At 37.5% G+C, this 22654-nt stretch overlaps 1 protein-coding gene across 3 annotated transcripts in view; it reads left to right on the top strand.

Annotated features, from left to right (window-relative positions):
- GALK2 (galactokinase 2) overlaps positions 1-22654 on the top strand; it is a 66526-nt gene that overhangs the window by 30990 nt on the left and 12882 nt on the right. For 2 of the 3 annotated variants that reach the window (XM_032194748.1, XM_032194745.1), the window contains 3 exons: positions 2243-2453; positions 11385-11586; positions 18362-18496. In XM_032194748.1, coding sequence (XP_032050639.1) covers positions 2243-2453; positions 11385-11586; positions 18362-18496 — 548 coding nt within the window. Of the gene's footprint in view, positions 1-2242; positions 2454-11384; positions 11587-18361; positions 18844-22654 lie in introns of those variants that run through there. The other variant, XM_032194747.1, reaches the window with a different exon arrangement.

The raw sequence follows: 22654 nt of genomic DNA on the forward strand, positions 1-22654 counted from the left end.
TATCCTGACAGTTAAGAGCCAGCTGGATTATGTCCACATCTTTAATCCATCTAGTCAGAGATCATCAAGAAAATATCCAACTGTGGGGATCAGCGCTGGGATTACATTTGTACATTTAATAGATGGGATTTTTCCCATTTCTGTTCTGTGTCCATTACAATTTGAGGTGCTGCAGCTAAATATTAAAAACAATATATTTAAAAAAATCTTTTTGCCCATAACATTTTTCCCAGTGCTGTTACAATTTAAATTTCGCTATAAACAATACAAAATTTTACACAAAAGCCCTGCCCGCAGGCCTGAAGAGGTCAGTTTCCATTTGGAACATCTGATGTGTAAAACTCAATGTAGTTAGCTCATTTAAAATACAGCATCTCCACTCAAAATAGAGTAGATGGCACAGTGCGTGTGACAAATATTTATAGCTGGATTATCTATTTTACAAGTAAGTAGAAGGACTTTTGTTGCCTTAGAGAGCATTATATTATTTTTTTTCTAAATGCTTAGTTCTATTTAAACTCTGGTAATAAAGTTTAGGGGATGCTGAACGTTAGGATTAAATTATGAGAGGGAAATTTCCATTCATTTAGCATCTTGGAACAGATCTAAGTTGGTGTCATAAACATGCACCAACATGCACCAAATATTATTGAATATTTAAATGAAATAAGTGAAGCAATAATTGCTACTGTACCTGATCAATAAGTAAGCCAAAATACAAGTGCTTTAAATTAACAAAGGTCTACATGCTCAGTGCCTTTGAAAAGCAGTCCAGAAGAGACTTAAGCAGTCTTTCACCAGAAAATTTTCTCACCTTGATTTCTGCGTTAGCCACCAGACACAGCTGTTTCTTTCTCCACCACCACATACAACACTGTTTTAAATGACAGCAGTGTCATATGATTGGGATTTTGATTGGATTTTGTTTGTTCTGCTCTGCTAAGCTTTGTATAAATTTTAGCAAGTCACTAGATGGCACCAAAAGTAGTTAACTTTTATGTGCCGTAATAAAGCACAATTGGAAAAGCCCCTGCAGAAGCGCTGTTGGAGGAGAGCAGGAGGTTGAGAATCTATAGCTGGACAGTAGATCTGCTTAAACATCCAGTTCAACATGGATTTGAATGGGAAAAGGTATTAATTCCCTGATTTTGCTGCAATACTTTAAACTCTCTGCAAACATAAAGCCTGATCTGGCATATGTGGAAACTTTAATCTCAATTTAAATGGTGCAGAATTAGAGGCAGTTCGTGTATTTATCAATTCCGTAAAGTGACGTTGGCACATCCCTGCTAATCTGTCACAATAACCACTTAATATCATTCCATCACTAATAACATTAAAAATATTCCACCTCATGGAAGCATTTGGAAAGCTGCTTTGCTCAGGTGTTTTCATTAGGCACTGGGGAGCATCATCACATGCAGCAACCTTCTGGAGAAAAGCCTCTTTGACATATTTCCTTTTAGGGTTCTGGTGTGTTTTTCAATTGCCAAAACATCAAAAAGATACATAACACATGACATCATTATCTGGAGTGGGAAAAACACATTTATCTAGATCTAATTAGCATAATAGCAATCATGTAGGAACAGAACAGATTCTGACCAACACATCGTAACTTTGTAGAGCTCAAAATTTTGAATTTTGTGTTAAAAGAATGTGCTTATTTGTAATTTACCCTAAACACTAGACATTGAGAATGAATACAGTTAATTCTCCAGCACAAATCTTATGCCTACCTACTTTCATATTTTTAGGACTATTAGGAGAAAGGTTTGTAGTGACAACAATCATTAGGAAACTGCAGGAGCATCTTGGAAAGATCGATCTCTGTTTTCAATGTTAGAGCAAATTAGTGCAGAAACAGACTTCTTGGGGACTTGCAGTGTTACAATATTTTAGCATTTGTATAAGCAATAGTCTGAATGTGGTTTTGAAATATTAACTGTTGTTTAAAGTAATAACATCCATGGAAAAGGATGAATCACTGATTTGATATCACACAATGTCAGTAGGGCTTTCACAGACAATGTCTCAGGTAGGGGAGTGTATGTGTATCTGCCATTCATAGAGCTTTTATATAAAAATATAGTAATTATCTGCTCTGTGTGGATTGAAAGTGGCTATTGATGATTCCCAATTAAGAAGTGAAAAGAACAAATGGGTCTTAAAGCTGCTAATGGACAATTTAATGTTAGTTTTAAACTGGAAAGCACAATATGTTTTATTTTTTAAATCTTAGCTTCTCTCAAAGTCAAAAGGCCTGGACTGGAAAAAAATGTTGAGACTCCAAGATGTGCAAGCCAAGCTAGGAGTTAGCCTAGAGGAAATGCTGACCATTGTCGAGGAGGTATTACATCCTGAGCCTTACAGCACAGAGGAAATTTGTAAATGCCTGGGAATTAGCCTGGAGGACCTCCGCTCTCAGATCCTTAGTCAAAACACGCAAGATGGTAAGCATATATGAAATGGCGTTTTTTACTGCATGATGTTTGTGTTATATAAAATAGTTCTGTATTAATATTAGTAGGTAGTACACAAGTCTTGCCAGAATAGTTCTCCAGAATCTTAGGTGGCAAGATGCTAAATGGCAGAATGAATCACAGAATCACAGAATTTCTAGGCTGGAAGAGACCTCAAGATCATCGAGTCCAACCTCTGACCTAACACTAACCAGTCCTCCACTAAACCATATCACTAAGCTCTACATCTAAACGTCTTTTAAAGACCTCCAGGGATGGTGACTCCACCACTTCCCTGGGCAGCCTGTTCCAATGCCTAACAACCCTTTCGGTAAAGAACTTCTTCCTAACATCCAACCTAAAACTCCCCTGGCGCAACTTTAGCCCATTCCCCCTTGTCCTGTTGCAAGGCATGTGGGAGAACAGACCAACCCCCACCTCGCTACAGCCTCCTTTAAGGTACCTGTAGAGAGGTACCTTAAGGTTTCTTAAATGGTAGAAGTGGCAGATCACTTACTATTTTAGATTAGTCTGTAATATTTTAGAGTCATCACTAAATAATCCAGGCTTCATTCTAGAGAAAAGACTAAGCTAGGCTTCCTTTTTAAGCCATAGCTCCAACAAAACCAAACATTTTGGGTGGTTACAGCATTGATCGAATGAGTCCTGTTTGTGGTTCTTTAACTGGTGTTCAGGGCTAGCACAGGTGGAGCTTGTGCTTCTGTTTTCAAATCGATAAATACACAGTCACTTCATAAAACATGCAACAAATCTTCTGGGCCACTCTTTCCTGAGAAAGAAGTTTCTGTTACCGCCAATATATATATTTATTTATTTTACAAAAACGTTGGTGCAGGTAAACAATTTACTACTAAATGTATTTCCCACATATTCTCGCATATAATTATACCATGTAGTCTTGAGAATTGGTGTATATGACTTTTGAAAGACTGACTGGCTTCTGAAAGAATTGTCTTGGATGCATACAGTAGGATTGCTAGTAGTACTTAATAGAGCATTTATGAAATCATTAATTTGCCTACATAGTCATTTCCAGTTGAGATTAGAATTTTACTTTATGCATTTAAAATAACGCATACTTCTTTGTTTCTATCCTGTGGCTTTAATACCTCTGCTATTCTCCACAGCCAAATTATATCCTTGCCAAGACTGCTTTCAGGGAGGTACATATTTTATGCATATAAATTAGTAACATGTATATATATATATGCATAATGGTGCATATATTTAAATAATATGCATATCTGGAACAATTGTAAATGTTACATATTGAACTGAGATCAGGCCTGAATCTATAATCTGTTTTGCAAGACAATGATATCAGAGAGCGTAAAATTATCTTACTGTCTAATTACACTGCCAGAGGGGTACCAGCATGGAATATGATATCTTATTCCAGCTCTTGATCTTCACAGAAAGAGCTATGATCATTCTGTGCTGTGTGTACAAGACTGAACTCTGTAGATGTACTCTGCAGCATTTTCACGGGGAACTACAAAGTTCTGACTCTTTTATGCTGTCCCCTAACTCCCCTTTATGAAGCAGTACAAGACTTACAGATGTTTATAATCTATAGACCTGGTTTATAAAATAAAATTCTACAGCTCTGTAGAACTGAATTGTTTTATTCATGTTATGTTGCGTTGTCCGTCCCTCCCTCCCCCAAAACTTGGATAAAAAATTTAAACTCAAAAGTTATAGAAGAAACTCAAAGGAAGTGCTATACTGTGGCTCTGAATAGTGTTTGCAGATGTTTGCTGAACGGAATCTCTTAAACTTGCATGACCATGATTTCATTTGATAAGGCCAATTACAATGGGTTATGCTGGAAGTCTCTTTGCATGTACAATATAAAATTAAATAACAGCTTTCTGTAAAACTATATACAAAGAAGAAACAAGACAGACACAGAAAGAAAATCGAAATGCACAGTGTTTTTTTCTTTTTTGTTAACACACTCAACAAAATTTCATTTTATGTTGGCTTTGGAAAACCAGAGGGTGTTCGACAAAAATATTTTCCTTATCTCTCCTCTACTTTCCCACTATACTTTAATGACAAAGCCTGGCTTCTTTATGTGAGAAAACCCACCAAGAAATAAATAATCTCTGCAGAGGATTTCAGAATGTTGAACTCGTGTTCAATAAGAACAAAGAGAGCTCTAATCTTTAAGATACCTTTTATTCCTTTGTATAGGTTTTATCAACTTTTCTGATAAAATATTACAGCATTAAGTGTAAAATATGTGCATGAGAAGTATACTTAGATCATTTACTGGAATCCAAATTTTCTGTGGCTGAATATAAATTGTCAGTAGTTTTAATTCTTTTGTATTACTCAAAGCCCAGTGATAGTTAACATTATTACTGATGCTGTATCTCATGTTTAAGGATCTGACAGTGCTATGTATATTATTTCAGCCTTCAGTCCAGCTTTCCTTCCTCTACTGCTCCAGTGATGGTGCTGTATACTTGCACAAAGTTCTGTGTGTATGTAAGGCTGACCAAAGAAAATATCCAGATCCCAAAGAAAAATCATATGGGCAGGCTTTGGGCAAGTCCCAGGCTGGCTGATGCATAGCAACTTTACATCCCTTTTATAGGCAGGTACTCAGGGATTCCTGCGGTGCCTCCCTGTACAGCCCTACTTGCTCCCCAGGTTTGGAGAAGCACAGATGATGCATAAAGCCTTTGTAAACTTATTGCAGTTGTTCCTTGGCCAACTCAAAATCCTGAGTTTAAATCCCCCTTCCAAATGTTTATACATGGATTGCACTCATGGCTTCTGAACATCTCCAGAGAAAATAATATTTCTTACATTCTAAGGTGCACTTATCATAATTTTGTCTTGGACTTGAGCGCTTCACAGAACATTTAGTGTGTGGTTATTGTGGGACATTAAGTATTTATAAGCCTCACCACAAAAGGACACTTTTACAGGAGAGCATATTCCTTTGAACTATAAAAAGTTTTTTTGTTCTTAAGTGAGTTATTTTTAAACTGATTTTTCGTTTTCACATATAAAATTGTAATTTAATTGTGGCATTTAAACCTGGGAAATGAGTTGTCATGGGAATAACAGGCATCCATTTGTTGTCGGGATTTGGCTATTGAACGGCCCTCCTATTTGTTTCCTGGAATGATAATTCTAAAACCATCCTGTAGCTTGACGGAGTGGTGTTTCAATAGCCTTTCATTCGCATTGCCAAGTTATCTGTATTAATGGTGATCTCAACACAAGAACAATTTTTACTTTATTTGCACAGAAACTAAGGCACGGCTGTATGTGAAGGTGGACTCTCAGACATGCTGCTCAGCCACACATAGAGCTTTGTTGTGTGCAGCTGTAGAGTGCCCCTGTCTTACAAGAACAGAAGTTACCTCCAAATTGGTGAACCTAAGAGCACTTCCCAGCTTCAGGATCTGTGTGCCTGTCACAGCCTCAGCCTGATCCCTGCTATGGCCAAATTGGGGCACACTTCATCTCCTTCCATAAAACCACAGCTTCCTTGGGATGAGCCCCAGGACGTCTGCTCCAGGCAGACCCCATACAGGTACTCAGCCGAGGTAGGCCTTTTGGGACTGCCACAGGTCAGGCACAGGGAGTGAATGTTCTAGGTTAGTCACAACAGCCCTGCTAAAGCTCACGTCTCTGGAGAAAAAACAGCTCGAAATTGGTAGTTACCATATTCTCAAAGCAGGTGTCTGCTAAAAGGGTTGCTGAATCCAGCAATGGCCGGTCCGTCATTTATTTTCAGAAAGCCGGATTACAAACAGTCACTTGAGCAGTCCCAGTAGAGTAACTGTTCCCCACTTTGAGTAGGGGGGTTCACAATCTGGCTCAAATTAAAGCCATCTGGCAGCATTTTCTTGTATATATTATGAGCCAGAAACCTTCACCCTCTTCATGTTCAATCAGCAGGATGCCTAACAGAGAAAGGTACTATTCCACATGAGTAATGGTGGTAGAAACTGTCCCCTCCATGATTTTGCATTGGTGAGTTTTTCCTGTTGTAAATTTCTAACAGTTCCATCAGCCATGTGTAGCTCGTTAATCTACAGTGAAACACATCGTAAGAAGCTGCCAAAGCAGCCAGAAAAAAATATACAGCCTGAAGAGGCTGGTCTTTAGCTAAAGGTCAGATAGAATTGTACAGGAAGTCCCTAAAGAAAGGAATCTGCTGAAACTGAAATTACAACAAATCATATGAGTTGCTGGGAAGCCACAATGTTTAATTGTAGAGAAAAAAATCCTTGTAAGTGGAGTGGACAGGTTTACACAATTTTAATAAAGTTAAAACAAAAAATACGATGATACAGTTGCAAACCCACAGTAAACTTCTCTGTTACATTTAACTAACTGACATTTTTGTTTGGAACAAATAGCCTGGGATTTTTGTTTGTTTTAAGAGATTCTGTATGGATTTTGAATGAACTTTCATTAATGTTAATTGTGTCTTAACAAATTGCAAGGTTCTTGCTGCAGTGTGAACTATTAGTGCACTGGAAAATGTCACTGCTTCTTTCAAGGGCCTTTGGTGGTTGGTAAGTGGGTTAAGTCTATCTGCTCACAGATGGTATTACAGAGATCCTGTGCAGAGGAGCAAAGCCTGGGTGCAGAGAATGCACAAAGGGTCAGCAAGAGTCACTGACATTCCCTGAAAAATGGATGTTGACTGGTAACACAAAGCAGTTAACAGTGGATGAGATTCCTTGTGGACTGTGTTCTCTTTGAAGCTTCAGAAATAATTACTGAGGCCATGACTTGAAAGGTGGATTAGCTCTGCCAGCAATAGGCTGACTGCTAGTGAACGTGTTAAAAACTTAATGACAAAGCATCACTAAGAGTGGACTTGGGAGTAAGATTCCTTGTCCTCCCCAAAGTTTTCTTTGGTCTCATTTTGTCTTTTCACATTCATTGTAACAACTTCTGATCTGTATTTCTTTCAGGCTATAGAAGATATAGCTCACTCTCACTTCAGTCCACAAGAAACTTTGTGTGTGTGCAGCTGATACCATACAACATAAATCACAATCGCCACATTGTCTCTTCAGATAGGGACAACAAAGCCCCTGAGATTTTGATTGTGCCAGCATGTCTAGGTCTAAAATCAAACAGCTTTCCTGCATGGCAGTGAGCTACGCAGAAAGCAACAGAGAGGGAACACACAGCAGTGTGAACAAAGAGCTTTTGACAGCATGTTTCTGGTCAGAGACACAATCCTTAGTTGATATGAATCCCCATCGCTGCAAACAGTGCTCCAGCGTTTTATCAAGCTGAACACCAGGACTGGATACTGCACAGATCCCTTTACGGGAGAAACATTGCTTCAGACACATGCTGGACAACTGCTCTTATGTCAGCATGGCGGTCAGCAAGCATCATTGCACCGGAGATTTTAACGTCCTCTCTAGTCACAGAAACAAGTACTGTAGGGCAATTCATGTCTCAGGTGAGATGAGCAGTTACCTGAACTGCCAGAGTGAGCTGAGCATATCCATACCCCTCAGCTGGAAATAAATATGTGTGTGAAACCAGGGCTTAATAGTTTAAAGGTTTAAGAAAACACATTTACATTTTTAGTCGGCTTGAGTACCTAATTTCCATATACAATAATAGATTTAAAGACCCAAATACTTTTAAGAATGGGGCATGATTTCCCTAAATCCTGCCTTTTTGCTCTCCTTTGAGCCCCACGGAGGGCAAGACCTTACAGCCCAAGTACTGTACAACACCGCCCACTTTACTTTGAGGGCTTCGGTTTCTCTTTTTTCATAGCCCTCCAACCCTAGCTCAGATAAAAACTAAGCAGTTGTGCGCACTTAAGTTTTCTTTTAACCATGACAAAGTGTGGTGTATGAAATCACTCTTTTTTAATTGTAAGAAATATGGTTGCTTTCCCATGAAACACACAGATTTTGATCAGTTCCTGCACTCTTCTAAAATCATGGGCTCTATAGCTCTTCGGCATGGCCTGGCCTGTTAATTCAGATCTGCTTATATTCAGTATACAGGCTGTGATAGAGTAGGAAGGTTCAAATATAAATGTAGTCTTGGGGAATATCATGTGTGCTCTGCTATCTTTTATTATATGGAGATGGTTTGTTGGACCACCCATCCAAACAGAAAGAGATCCAAGAGGGTTTCTCTATTACCAGAAGCATTTGGTGTTGATAGCTGAAAATATGTGAATCATTTGATTGTTTTAGAATAGCACTCAGAGAGTACAGAGGTGTTTGCTGTCCTGAAGATAACTCTACCTGAACAGTAAACATGCTGCCAGAGAGGAAAAGCAAACTAAACACGAACATAATTTTCCGAAATAAAACACTGCCCATAAACAACCAATAGCTAATGTAATGATGCCAGGCTTTACCTGATACCAGTTCTGTAAACAGACACAAAGAAGTCTGAAAATAACATACAGCCATGCTCTCGTTTGAGACCTGCTTGTCAGGGTTGCTTTCCCAGAGAGAAAGACAGCATCAAGGTAGCAAATTCTCCCCTGCGCTGCTGGGCTCTCCACCAAGTGAACACTGTCAAGAGCTCAGCCCAGAGTTGCTGGCTGACAGCCAGGGGTTGGAGTGCCCATTCCCATTCCAATTCATAACATGATGAGCATAACACAACCCCAGAGATTTTAAAGGTAATCTGGCCAGTAGAGCATTGCTCTACCAAAGGGTGGTCTCTGAATCAATCACAGCCTTTGGCAAGTCTGTTGCCTTACAATTGAAAACAGACATGTTTTCAGTTCATTCTTTCGGTTACTACTGTTCAATGGTGATTTACAAGAGAGTGTGAGCTATGGCAATCTCTCACGCAACTTTAGATATTCCCTAAACGAATGCACATTTATAAATCTCCTTGCTGTAAAACAATGGCTTATAAGAAATGAATATTTAAAGAGAAACCATCCTTAAAAAATGCCACGCAGCCATTCTCCAACATTCAGAAATACCGAGACGTTGCTCTGCAAAACACAGTGCAAGTAATTTCAGCAGCAACAAAATACAGTGGGGCAGGACACACCTCTAAGTGGTAAAGCAGAACATGCTCTTCCTGAGTGGCGTTTCTGGGGGGCTCTCAATTTTGTCATTTCTATCCTAACTTTAAATACGTTTAGAAGGCCTCCTCACAAGACAGCAACACAGTGTTTCTCAGTAGCAGTCTGTATTGAATTATGAAATAAGTATCACTAGAAGCAATATCATCAGTAGCAGAAAACTTCTGTGTTCCATGCTGCTCTATCATTTTAGACCATTTTTGTCTATCAGCTCTGTGTTTTCAGCATTTACAGCTGTGATTTACACTTATTCTGGAAAGATACAGAGATTGTATAGACAGTGTTGAAGTTTTAGTAAGGGGTTCAATCAGAAGTGTGTGTGTATATATATATATGTATACATATATATAAATATATATATGAGAGACTACTTCCTACTGGACACAATTTCATTTCCAGTCTTTCAAGGAAGACTTCTACGTATAATTGCAAATGTAGACTGCCAAAATCATCAGAAGTGGTTCCAGAACTCGTCTGTCTCCACACAACAGCCCAGTAGGAAGTGCATGTGTCTGGGTCAGATAGCAAGTTCTGTTAGGAATACAGGGGCTTGCCTGTCTTCTCGTCCTTTTGCCTGTGTTTGAATATTTCATCAGCAGTTTTAAAAAGTAAAAGACCAGAAGCTGATAGGAGGAAAGAGTCCTTGTTCCAAAGGAGAATTCATGTGTAGAAAGAAAATGAGGGATATTCCAGGGGCTTGAGTTGTAATGATGAAACATACTGTAGTAGGTGCTCCCAATAAAGAATAAGGTTCACTTGCTAATATAAAAAAGTTCAAGTGATCTAGTTTTATCATAAACTAAATTGTCCTGCATGCTTCTGTAACACTTCCTCAATAACAGGAACAAGTCCATAGTATTGAAACAAACAGAACTCTACTGGCTGAGGAAAACAATGGACTTAACAGCCTAACCTTGGAGTAGCTCAAGGAGCCTTTAACCACAGACATCCCCTTCCTGGTTTTGCCCCACTGTCCAGGCTTGGCAAATAAACCCTGAAAACCAAACTGAAAGCACCTGTGTTCTTCAGCATACCTTTAGCCTAGTGGTATTTGCAGTCATGTTGAGCCAGCATTGAGGAAATACCTGAGAGGGCTTCCTTGCCTATGCACCAGGAAGTATGGCCAACGGTACTTTTAATCTCAGTTTCAAAATAAACATTACATTTTTATTTTTATTTTTAAATAAAAGGTCTATGTGTGACACAATGGATGCAAATTAGGCCTGGAGCAGTTACACACAATGCCCTGGGCCAGCAGGTGCCAGCAGCCATCAGCCTGCAGGGCACTGGGCACCTCTCTGGCGTTCTCATGACTGTTTGGCTCCTATCTGAAAACCTGAAAGCATTCGCTTAATGCCCTAATGCACGTCAGTGCTTTCTGTCTGTCAGCACATCACTGCTAACTTGTGTGGCTTGTATCTGCAAAGTAAGAGGGAAGAATGAGTCTCTTCAGTGACACAGCAATGAACTAATTCTGGGGCTTGGGGTTGACCTGTAAAGTTGGGTATACGTATGTCTGGTTTCATATTTCATGTATCAGTTCAGTGCATTAAAATCTCTTCCTATAGAGATAAGTCTTAATCTCATATATTTTTTAAAATTATACTTTTTGTTATGTGCATAATGTTATAAAAATGTGCCCATCATATTTTGATGAATTCTGAATACTACTTTATTAGCTCTTTTAAAGATGTAGGTGAGCCTTTGCAGAAGACTTTTAGCTTAGTGTTCTGATATGAAATAGGAATTACTAAAAATAACAATTCTATGTTTTTATGTTCCTTTTGTATTAAATAACAATGGATAACTCTACTACTTAATGTTTTCATTTTGTTTAGTTTCCACCTTCAAGTTACACCAGCGTGCAAAGCACGTGTATAGTGAAGCTGCCAGAGTGCTGGAATTTAAGAAGATATGCAACGAAGCACCTGCCAATGCAATCCAGCTGCTGGGAGAATTAATGAACCAGAGCTATATCAGCTGCAGGGAAATGTATGAATGCAGCTGTCCTGAACTGGATCAGCTGGTAGACATCTGCCTGTAAGTCTTGACCACAAGGAAGAGTAATCGCCTGTTGAGAATATTGTTTGAATTGATGAGAAAATATGACATTGTTGGCTATTGCAATTTTAAAATGAAAGTATTCTTGTCTCTTATTACAAAATTAATCTCCTGCAGGGACATTACATGGTCAATTGTTTCCCTACTGACATCTGTGTAATACTTTCAGATGAAAGCTGCAGTTTATGGCTTTATTACAGACTTTGCTTTTGGATTGACTCATCATCACAAGTGTTACGTTAGGCTGTGTTGGCTATTCTTTTTTTAAAAAATGTAGAAGAAGTCATAACTGGTTTTCTTAAAACATTATTTTAGTTGTTTTATTTAAACTCTCTTACTTTTTGTGTATTTCTTAGCCATGTAAGAACTGCCACCATGGGAATTCTAGATAGTAAGTGAACTGTTCTACATTCCTAGGTTGCCTTGAAATCGTAATGGTATATTGTGAAATGCTAAGGATTTTTTTTTCTTTTTACTTAGAAATTTTATCTACAGCACCCGATAGGTTGGAAAGCAGTTTACCATTTAAATGATGAGCATATTAACTATTACAATGTCTGACCCTGCTTCTACTCTCCACACTGTGCATCTGAGCCTTCTCTACATTATTCAGTCTCCATCTCTCCTCCAGCCTCGTTCTTTTAGCTGGGTTCCATCACTCAGGTGGGCTGCAGTAAAACAAGTCCTATGAACTCCAAAACATATTCCTTGTCATTTTGTCACTTCTTTTCCCCCTTTATTCCTTCCCAGTTTCATATCCTCTGGCCAGAATAAACGGAGTTTGAAAAGTGGAATGAAGGGGCTGGAAATCACAGGTTGTTGCATGTAGCAGGCCATTATTTTCATAACTCTTTTACAGTGGGTGATGAGATCTGCTATAACCATGTGTTAACAGAGAAAGTAAAAATGAATACTTAGTACATTTAATGTAGTATTTCATCCATACCACAGCACTGGCATGAAAGGATATACACATTTCAGCCCCTCTTATCTTCCATTTTTTTGGTACATTTAATCATGAGACAGACTTCTTGTGCTAACTTTGATCTAAATTCAGTGCCCATAAAAAGAATTCAGTGGTTGGTGATTATTTTAACACGGGCATAAATAGTTGCCCACCCAAGCCTACCCACCACTATTTCATCCCTGCCACTGTCCCAGCCACCTCTCCTGGCTGCTTCGCTCATTCAATTCATCACAAATCCTGGTGGTGCCCTCTTCATACTGCTACTCACCTTTAACAGTTCCTGCTTCTCCTTGGAGAAGGGTGCTCATAGTTTGGGAAACTGGCCTAAGTCAGAGCATTAAAAGGTTAGAGGTTATTGTCCTGTTAGAAGGGAAATACAGTGTGCCTTAAGTGTTTGTAAACCTGAGGTCAAGGAATGCTGTTTCACTGTCTTTCAGAAGCAGGGACTCTATAAAAGTATAGAGTTTCTTTCTCTAAATCTTTGAGTCTTGGTGAAGACAGAAACTGCCTCAGTTTGAAGTTAAAAAAAGGAAGGTTACCAAAATCCTTTACCAGCATTTTATTTTATTTTTTTGACTAGGAAATTAGTCTGGTTTATAACAAAAATATGAATTTTACAAATAGGCAATGTGCCATATGCATTCTTACTTTTATAGTCGTATGCATTTAGTAAGTTGTAATACCTATTTACCAGGTTTGTAAATTGATACAGTATGATACAGATGATTATTTAATAAGCTAGGTTAGTCTCATTAATTTTGCAGACAAGATGGAATGGCTTCGAAGCCAGAAAACTACAATCTCAAAAACCAAATGCAAGACTTCTGGACATTCACGGATTATTTTGCATATGAGATACACATGCTGTTTTGTGATAAATCACAGAGAAGCCCATTGGACAATCTGATAGTAATTTAACAATGTAATTTTTGCTCTTTCTCTTGGGAGCCAATCCTATATGTAACTCACAGGCCACATTCAGTTTACTGGATCACATAATGGAGTAAGCTATGACAGTCCCTCAGTTAGTGGAGTGATTCTAGCAAGGTTGTCCCAGCTACTCAGAGGGGAACCATCTGTCCACGTGAGAGAAGGGAGAGCTGGCTCTGGAGACAGCTGAAGACAAAAACTATGCTCCACTCAGTTTTCAAAAGCAAACAAGTCAAAAAAAGCTGCAAAGTCTTGATTCAGTGCCAGGTACCAGCAGGCTCTTTTGGGACCCCATTGACAGAGGAAAAACCTTGCAAATTAACATCTGCATTATTTTTAGTTACAGTAACTACCCAGCATTGATGCCTTAGTCAGAAGTACCCGATGACTGCGCCCTGCAGAAGCGACTAGCCATTTCAAGTGTCTGCACTTAGGGCATGCAGCTGGAGTCATACTAAAAGGGCTGCTTTTCCAAAATGCTGAGAGATAACTACCCTGTTTCAAGTAGAGGAAAATAAATAGGTATAAGCTAGTAAGTTTTATACTACAGCATAGAGTTACCTGTGCTACACTGAATAAACTGGCATGGATGCTAGCAGCAGTGTATTGCAGCATGAAGCGTAGCACATGGATGGAAATTCTCTGTTTCTGATTTGTGCTGAGCTCTGCTTTCACAGCTAGGCAGCTGCTACTCTCTGAGCTAGCTTTGGTATCGTGACACTAACTCATAGGCAGCAGCATAGACATAGCCACAGAACCAGAAGGAAAGGAGCACACAGTTAGGATTTTACTAAATTGAATTAAAATTAATCAGAACTGAAAGTTCCATGGACCAAAAATAGTGAAGAAAAAGAGTGACGTGTGTGCCCATGTTACTTCAGATTTCTAACTTGCCAGCAGAAGCACCTATGGCTAGTATGATGAACATAACTATGCTTCACAGTGGAGCAAAATAATTTTAATTGGTATTTTTAAATGATTGTAACTGTTCTATTATATTCATTGCACAAAGCAAATAAGTTCTTAGTTCATTATTCCTTACAGTCTTGTCCCACTAAGAATATTTCTTGAGAAATACATCCTTCTCCAGAAGTTTCATATTCATGAATGATTTTTCTAGTGCTATGATTAGATTTGTAGAAGCGTATAACTATTTGATATGAATACAGCTTAATCCAGCGCATAAGTTTTGAAAACTATTGGGGAAAAAAAGCTCTAAACTTTTCTTGAGTTGTGCATTAAAAAACTAGGGCACGTAAAAATCACTAGTCACTCTAGGAAAACTTGGCTGATGTGATTATAGAAATGGCCAGGAACTACATAAATTACATTCTTTTCTTACAATGATATACAGCTGCCCTGTAACTTTAAAAAGCCCTTCCAAAAATACATTCCACAGAATTGCCCAAGTCTACTGCTGTTCTCTCCTTACAAGGTTTAAACTGTGAAGAATAATCTGCATATCCAGATGTTTTCTGTTTTGCCTAGATCTTTATGTTTTACTGTACAGCATCTGCCAAGAAAGAAAGGGATCCATACTTGCTGTGGTTTGTAGTGCTGAAAAGAGTAACCACCAGTTGGTCAGTATTTTATTTTTTGCAAAGACAGAAGACTTGTTCTTTCTCTAACCTTTCTCATGCTATTAATAGCCATTTTACCTGTTAGCCTTTTAAAACACAAGAGGTTTACTAAATAGGTAAGGAACAAAACATTGGAACTGAGCTCCCAAATTCCTGAGGTACTTTCTCCCCAAGTCCCTGAATTTTACAAATAAGTTTCATTCCCTTATTCTCCATATCTTGGGGGTATAAAACCCAATAATTTTTGTGTTACCAGCCACACGAAGATGGCTGAATCCTCTCTGATCACTTTTAAAATGCAATTTTTATATTACATCCAGGCACATTATGATACAGAGACAACTGCATTTTATCAAGACTCTTATCACTGATGATTTTCCTAAAGCTGCAAGGCCTGGACAGGTTCATGGTATAGTTTGAAAAATGAACAAACAAAAACCAATGAAAAAGTTTGCAGCTCCAAAAAACCTTAAATATGTTACTCAAATGCACACTAAGTTATGAAACAGAAGTATGCACCATACCACCACCCCCAATTTATATTTAAATCTCATGTTAATTCTGTACTTCCTGAATAGCTGGTTCATAATTTTGAGTATTTCAAATTAACAATATTGCTGATTTTTTCATCTCTCACAACAGAACTGTTTTCAAAATGTCATACTGCATTGTCTTACCTATCACTTCTATATACCAACTGTGCAACTTTCATTCTTGATCTTTCCATTCTTAATCTTTTCTTTGCTGTAGCATTCATGTTTTCACTCTCATTTACACACACACACACACACAGACTCACAATTCTCTCTTTGTCCTGTGAATACTGGAACAAGGTATGTAAGCTCATAAGGAAATGAGGAGCAGACCCCAAGACTCAGCACCAAGTGCCTCTAACACTGAACTGTAGACATACATTGCTTTTCTTCATTATTATTATTATTATTATTATTATTATTATTATTATTATTATTATTATTTAACGTGCTCCTTCTAACCCCTCTGTTACTTTTGCTTATGGGTGCATTATAGCCCAGGTAGTGCACATACTTTCCCACATGTTAAATCCATGTCACTCACTGTGTAAGTGCTCTGTCTGCAAGATTGTCGAAAAAATGACTGTCTGCTTACTGCTCTTTTCTTCATAAATGCATAATTTAGATGCTGGTGCACACAAAGAGAGTGTCTGGTTATGAATCCCACTTTACCAGAAGAGTAAGTCCTAGCTTAGGACTGAATTGACTGAGACTCAATGAAAAAAAGTTTCAGACCTGTTCCAAAATCACTTCCTTGTGTTTGACCTAGATACTTCCCATGCACCAACCACACCTCCAGTATCAGCAGAGTTAGGTGCTCACTTCTGAATTCTTTCAATCTCAGATACCTAACTTTCAGGTGTTGCAGCACTGCCTGTCAAAATGCCAAGTTCCTCAGCATTACACCCTGAGCACCTAATCGTACCACCACATTTGAAATCATTAGCCACAGTATTTTGAAACACAGTGACTTCAGCTCTGAAACAAGCACATTTTCTGCCTACTTTACGCTTTATTTCAACTAAGTATTTTAAAATGACTCAGTAAAAATGAGGCATGAGCATGACTGCAGAGAATTATGAAATCAATAAAAGGTTCAGAACAATTCTAAGGGGATTTCAGTTGCCCACCAAAATAAAAGCCAGATACCAAGTGAAATACAAAATTCTGACTGAGGTAACAGACCAGATGAACACAGACAGTTGATTTACCACTCTGAAAATTGGATTGGGCTTTATGAAGTCAATGGGAATTTCCCTATTGATTGCAATTGAGACTGGATTGTATCTTGCTCATTTTAGGAGGTTGCTCCATGGGCCAGAAACAACCAAAAATTGCATCAGAGAATGAGTGGCTTACAGGAATCATAAGTAAAATAAAACACCAACAGGAAATAAAGAAGGAACATAAAATCGAGTCAATATGCAGGGTGGCACCACACAGACACTGAAGAAAGTGTTTCTATTCAAGAAGATATGTAAGCATGTTTAGAATGAAACACATATGTAAATACTTGCTTGAAATACGACCTAAACTTGTTCTTACCCAGCAGTATACCAGACTCATTTAACATAAAATGTACATGCAAAAAATCACAACAGCCTGCTCAGAATGAGCTGTCATCTTCTAATACATTATTCACATGAATCTCACCCTTCCTAAAACCGATTCTATGACTAGTAAGTCACAAATGCATGGATATTGAAAACATATAAAAAAAATACTTGTTGCAAATCTGATTAGACCTCTCATGAGGATTAAGATTTCAAATGAGTTTTCTGAACCATCCAAAAGAAATTCATTACATGGTATTTTCCTACTCCTTCTAAATCTAACTAAAGATAAGGAACACAGGCAAGCAAAGTAATGAAAGTAATTCATCTAAATTCTAATGAGGTGGCATCTGAATCTTGCATGGTAACAGCATGAGATTCGCTGTAGGACACTTCTAGCAGGCCAGTATCTTGAGGCTGGGAATGATTTTATCATTTCATGTCTTTTCTTTATCATTTTTTTTCTTTTTGCCCCCATTATTAAAGGCATTTTGTTCTTTTGAGACTATATTCTTATTTTACCTCTACTGCTGTAAGTCTGTTACGTTCATGTGGCTCCTCTAAAGATAGATACCTAGCTCTGTCCATTCAGCATAAACAGATGTTTGAGTGCAAAAGACTTTTTTTTTTCTTTAAAAAAATGAGTTTACGAACTCTTATTTTCTTGACCAGCACTCTCTGTAGTCCTGCAGAAGTCTGTGAATCTTCAGCATGTTTTAGATCTGCCCTGGAAGAATAGAGCTATTCATCTTTGCCACATTGGAAAATAGCTTGCATGCCTACATCCTGTGCAATTAAGTTTATGAACCCTCTTTTGTTGTTTTTATCATGTATTGTTTTCACTTCTGATGTCTTATGAACGTTGCTAACACAATCCCTTTTCTTCCCCTGCTTTCTTCATCTCAGCTGTACTGTGATCTTTAAAACAGTTGATGCTGAAGCACTGTAAAAGACAGTATCATAGAATTGACAGAAATGACTACATTGCATCTTAAAGTGACAGATTTTTTCTGTCCAAAATGGTAAATACAAATTGTTGGTATATCATATACAACTAAGTGAATTTCAGCAAGTCAGATAACACAGAGGTATTTTGAGTCCAGTATTCACTAGTTTTCTATAGGAATTTAATATATGACCAATTACTCCCTTCTGGCTTATTTTTCATGATTTTTTTTTATTTTGTTTTAGGCAATTTGGGGCCGTTGGGTCACGTCTGACTGGAGCTGGATGGGGTGGCTGCACTGTGTCAATGGTGCCTACTGACAAGCTGAATACTTTCCTAAAAAATGTTAAGAAAGCTTATTACCAAAGTGATGTCCAAAGGTTAGCATTGGAGAATAATAGTCTGTTTGCTACCAAACCTGGAAGAGGAGCTTTGGTTTTTGTTGAGGCCTAAAGAACATAATTTTTTTTTAAAGAAACTATGTAGGGCATTTAGAACTGGCAGGACTTCCAATGCCACAGTAAATGAAAGCCTTCTCTGTTTTTTATTATAGTGAGCAGTTGCTATTATCAAAATACATTTCTGAAGAAGTGATTAAAAGAACACTAAGATCTATTTTTTTCCCAATACTAAAAATAGATTTCAGTGTAAACATTCATTTACAAAAAACTATTGACACAGAAAACTGAAATTGAAATAATTTGTTATAGCAGATGTATTTTCTTTTCCTTTTTCTGTAATAAAAGTAAGACCAGGTGGAACAATGAAACATTTTATTGTAGGGTAGGAACCTTGAAGTGTTTGCAGAGTTTTCAGTGCTTGCTCACTTCAGCTGCTGGATGTTGTTCTGTTTATAGAATCCTGTAAAGATGAAAGATCAAACTAAGGAATTAAACAACAACAACAACAACAAACAAACAAACAAACAAAAACAACAACAACAACAAAAAACAATGGAAGGACCTTGCTAAACATTACAAGTTTCATGCTAGTCTCAAATATGATTTCTGTTGCAATTAATGGTAATATTGGAGGAGCACCTGCAGGCCAAATAAAACATCAGGAGCCCACTATGTTAAGCAGGAAAATGTTCCTCCTAGCTATATTCTTCTGTAGCGTGGTACAAGGGTGACTTAATATGAAAGTTTTAAGTGAAAATCAATGCTATCTGTGAGCTGTATGATACAACGTCCTCCCCCTACTAAATGAATGAACAAATAGTGAAACAAAGTTTGGGGCTGAGTTGTCCAAATACTGTATTTTAATTGTTCAATCCTAGCCGTGCATCTCTATACTGTGGATGAATTTGCATTTTCATGCAAGACTGTTACAAAGGATTAGATGTAACTTATTCACCATGTTAAAAAAAAATTATAAGGGATAACTAAGGAGAGAATTCACTCAGTTGTACTACATAACGGTTAAGTAGGTGTGACCAAGAGTTAGTATCATTAACTTATTTCTGACAAACTGTACTCTCTCCCCTATTTTATGCAGTGCCTAAGGAAGTTACTAGCAGTCTCAAGATTATAACTGCAATGCATTGAAGTGTAACATCCACTATTCATAGCCCATCTCCTCAGTAGGAGAAATAATTATGATTACCCAAAGAGATGACTGTATGTTAAGATACCCCAATAATATTCTAGCCATGCTTCTAAGTACAAGATTAATTTCCTGTGCCCACACTAATTTGCGCTTCTGTGCCATCTACAATGAGAATGCAGGAGTTTTGCTCATGTCATAACCCTTTTGGCCATAAAAGATAGAACAAGATTTGTCCCTCTGCACATTTTTATGATGCTAAGCACATGTGGATGTCTAGAAGTCTGCATCAAATTAGGGATCTCTCAGAAGAGATCCTCTGGACATTACCCATGCTAATTCAGGCCAAATAGGAATTCTTAGAGGCTACTAATTCTGTGAGATGACTCTGCCAAATTTGAACACAGCCAGTGTAGACTGCCAGGTCTTTTCAGGAATGTCAGAGGGGACATACAATGGTAATACTATTACTAGAGAACATTTTTTTGTATTTTGACAATCAAGAAAAATTGAACAGAGAATGCTCTAGATCAAGCAAATCAAGTACTCAAGAGGAAAAGGACAGGGTCTAGACACAAAGAGGAGAAATGAAGAGACAGAATTTGGAGGGAAGACAGTTAAAAGATATATTTGACAAGAGCAAGGGATAAGAGAAACAGGAGAGCAAGAGAACAGGATCTAGAACTACAGGAATGTTTAATCTCAAGACATTCACTAATACTATTGATGGAAATGTAGTATCTTGTAGCCTGTTTGTAATGTACAGCAGATGTGCTGTATGTGCAACCAAATCTGTAAACAGGACTCCAAAAATCAAATAACAATAGCTAAATATCTTCAAGAATTTTCAAATTAACCGCGGAGATTTTAAAGAAAAATAATGCCATGGCCTTATTATCACTGGTCTTAATAAATACAGTCCTTAGTTTGAGTGAGTCTCTCCTTATAATCCTGTCATAAAAGCAGTGTACTCCTTCATATATTTGAGTTAAACTTTAGTTCAGCTGTATTCGTGGAAGCTCAGTCTATGAGAAGAATAAGGATTCATTTTTTCAAGTTGAACATATCACACAATCATGGAACCTTCCCAAAAACATGCAGGCAAGCTTTTGGGCTGCAGCACTTTTCAATGAATCTTATAAATGATATTCTCATAAACAAACTGGCACAATAATAAAAGAATAAAAACAAATGTTCTGAACTTCTGATTAATTTATTTCCTTTCCTTTTTTATTGCTTCAATTTTTTGCCATACTTTTGCTGTAATCTGCAAATAAAATTGAGACATAACTAATTGAAAGATTTATGGTATTCAGAGTATATAAGTTTTTTTTTTTTTTTTTTTAATTACCAATAGGAAGTAATCATTTCTTTTTAAATAAATTTTAAAAAGAATGAATTGGTGTCTGTTTTTTATTATTATTTGCTTTTGAAGACATTTTTATACATTAGTAATAAATACATAAAATAGCATGAGAATGATATAGCAACAATGTGTAAAGTAAGCAGCAAGGACATTCGTAGTTTCCTAACAACAAAGCAAGAAGGTTTAGGATAACAATTTCTGCATATTAAGCTCCAACATCTAAACGTGTTATGTCTTTCAAGATTTGTATTTTAATAACTGTATTGCAGTAATGCTGCATTAATTAAAAACTGTAATACATTTTAATAACTACTCTACCTGTATTTTCAGTCTAAATAAGCTACATTTTCTGCAACTAAAATAATGTGAAATAGTATACACACGCACACATGGAAAACTAACAAAAACAAATGTCAGAGACTATATGCGGAGGTGATGCATGCTTTAAGCACAAGCTGTGATTATCAGTGGTGTGATTTCATCTTACTATAGTGTCTGCCTGTAATTCATTCAATTGTGGGTTTAATCTTACTGTGCAGTAAATGGGTTCTAAACCTTTCCAAAAAGGATTTGGAATGGAAACACTGTCAGACATCTAAGTGCAACGACACTGCCTGGTGCCATATTAATACTCTGCATTATCTTAATCCCATTGACATGTACTTCTTCATCATGATAATGCAGACAGCAAATATCTTGTATGTAGGAACATGCTCCCAAATAGAAGGAGAGTAACTTTATCGTTCACTTGATGGGAGGGGATCATGACTTTATGTTTGACATTTGCTCTCTTGGACTCGAGATACACAAACACACGCATGTCAACCTAATATATAGTAATGACTTGCATAGCACCTTCAGGATCATTAGTTTTTAGATTAATATGATATGAATGTCAACTCTTATTTTAGTAACTACTGTATACTTACTCAGTGTAATCCTTCTGAAATTCCTCTGAGTCCATGCGGCTCTTTAATAACATCTTGATATGTCAGAGCAACTGCTGTGCTACAATTTCAGTTAAGTGAAAGGTTTGCATTTTCAGCTAAGAAGGAAGTTTATCTGTGTACTAAATCCCAACTAGATATAGCAAAAGATAAACACAGCACAACATTCACAAGATTTATCTTGTTCTAAAAAGAGATACTATGCAAATCAATTCTGTTATGGAAAGGCCTCAAGTAGTTCTTTCTGATCCTTGTGACAATGCTTCAGTGAGAAAAATGAACTACAAAGGACTTACATCGTATGTATAGCATGAAAGCCAGGCAAGCAAGGCTTGACATCACTAAATCTGTGAATCTCACAGCATATGAGATTATATTTTAAATGCTAATTTTGAAATGGAAGCCTAGGTATTAGTAAGAGGCTAGTTGACATTGAGTCTGCGATACAGAAAGCAGTACAATGTAAAACACTCACGCATATTGCTCCCTGTGATGCAGCCTAGTCTGATAGGCTTTCCCAGAGTACACAGGATGGGCAGTGAAAGTGCTGCTACGCAATAATGCCATCACATCTGCGCTACCTCTGCTTTTCTATTCTTTGCTGAATGTTCTTCTAAGATTCAATAACACAAAATAAACACAGACGACTAATTGTGTGCTTGATCTTCTCTCCTATACTC

The sequence above is a fragment of the Aythya fuligula genome, chromosome 11, assembly GCF_009819795.1.
Source record: "Aythya fuligula isolate bAytFul2 chromosome 11, bAytFul2.pri, whole genome shotgun sequence".
In the NCBI taxonomy this organism is placed as follows: Eukaryota; Metazoa; Chordata; class Aves; order Anseriformes; family Anatidae; genus Aythya; species Aythya fuligula.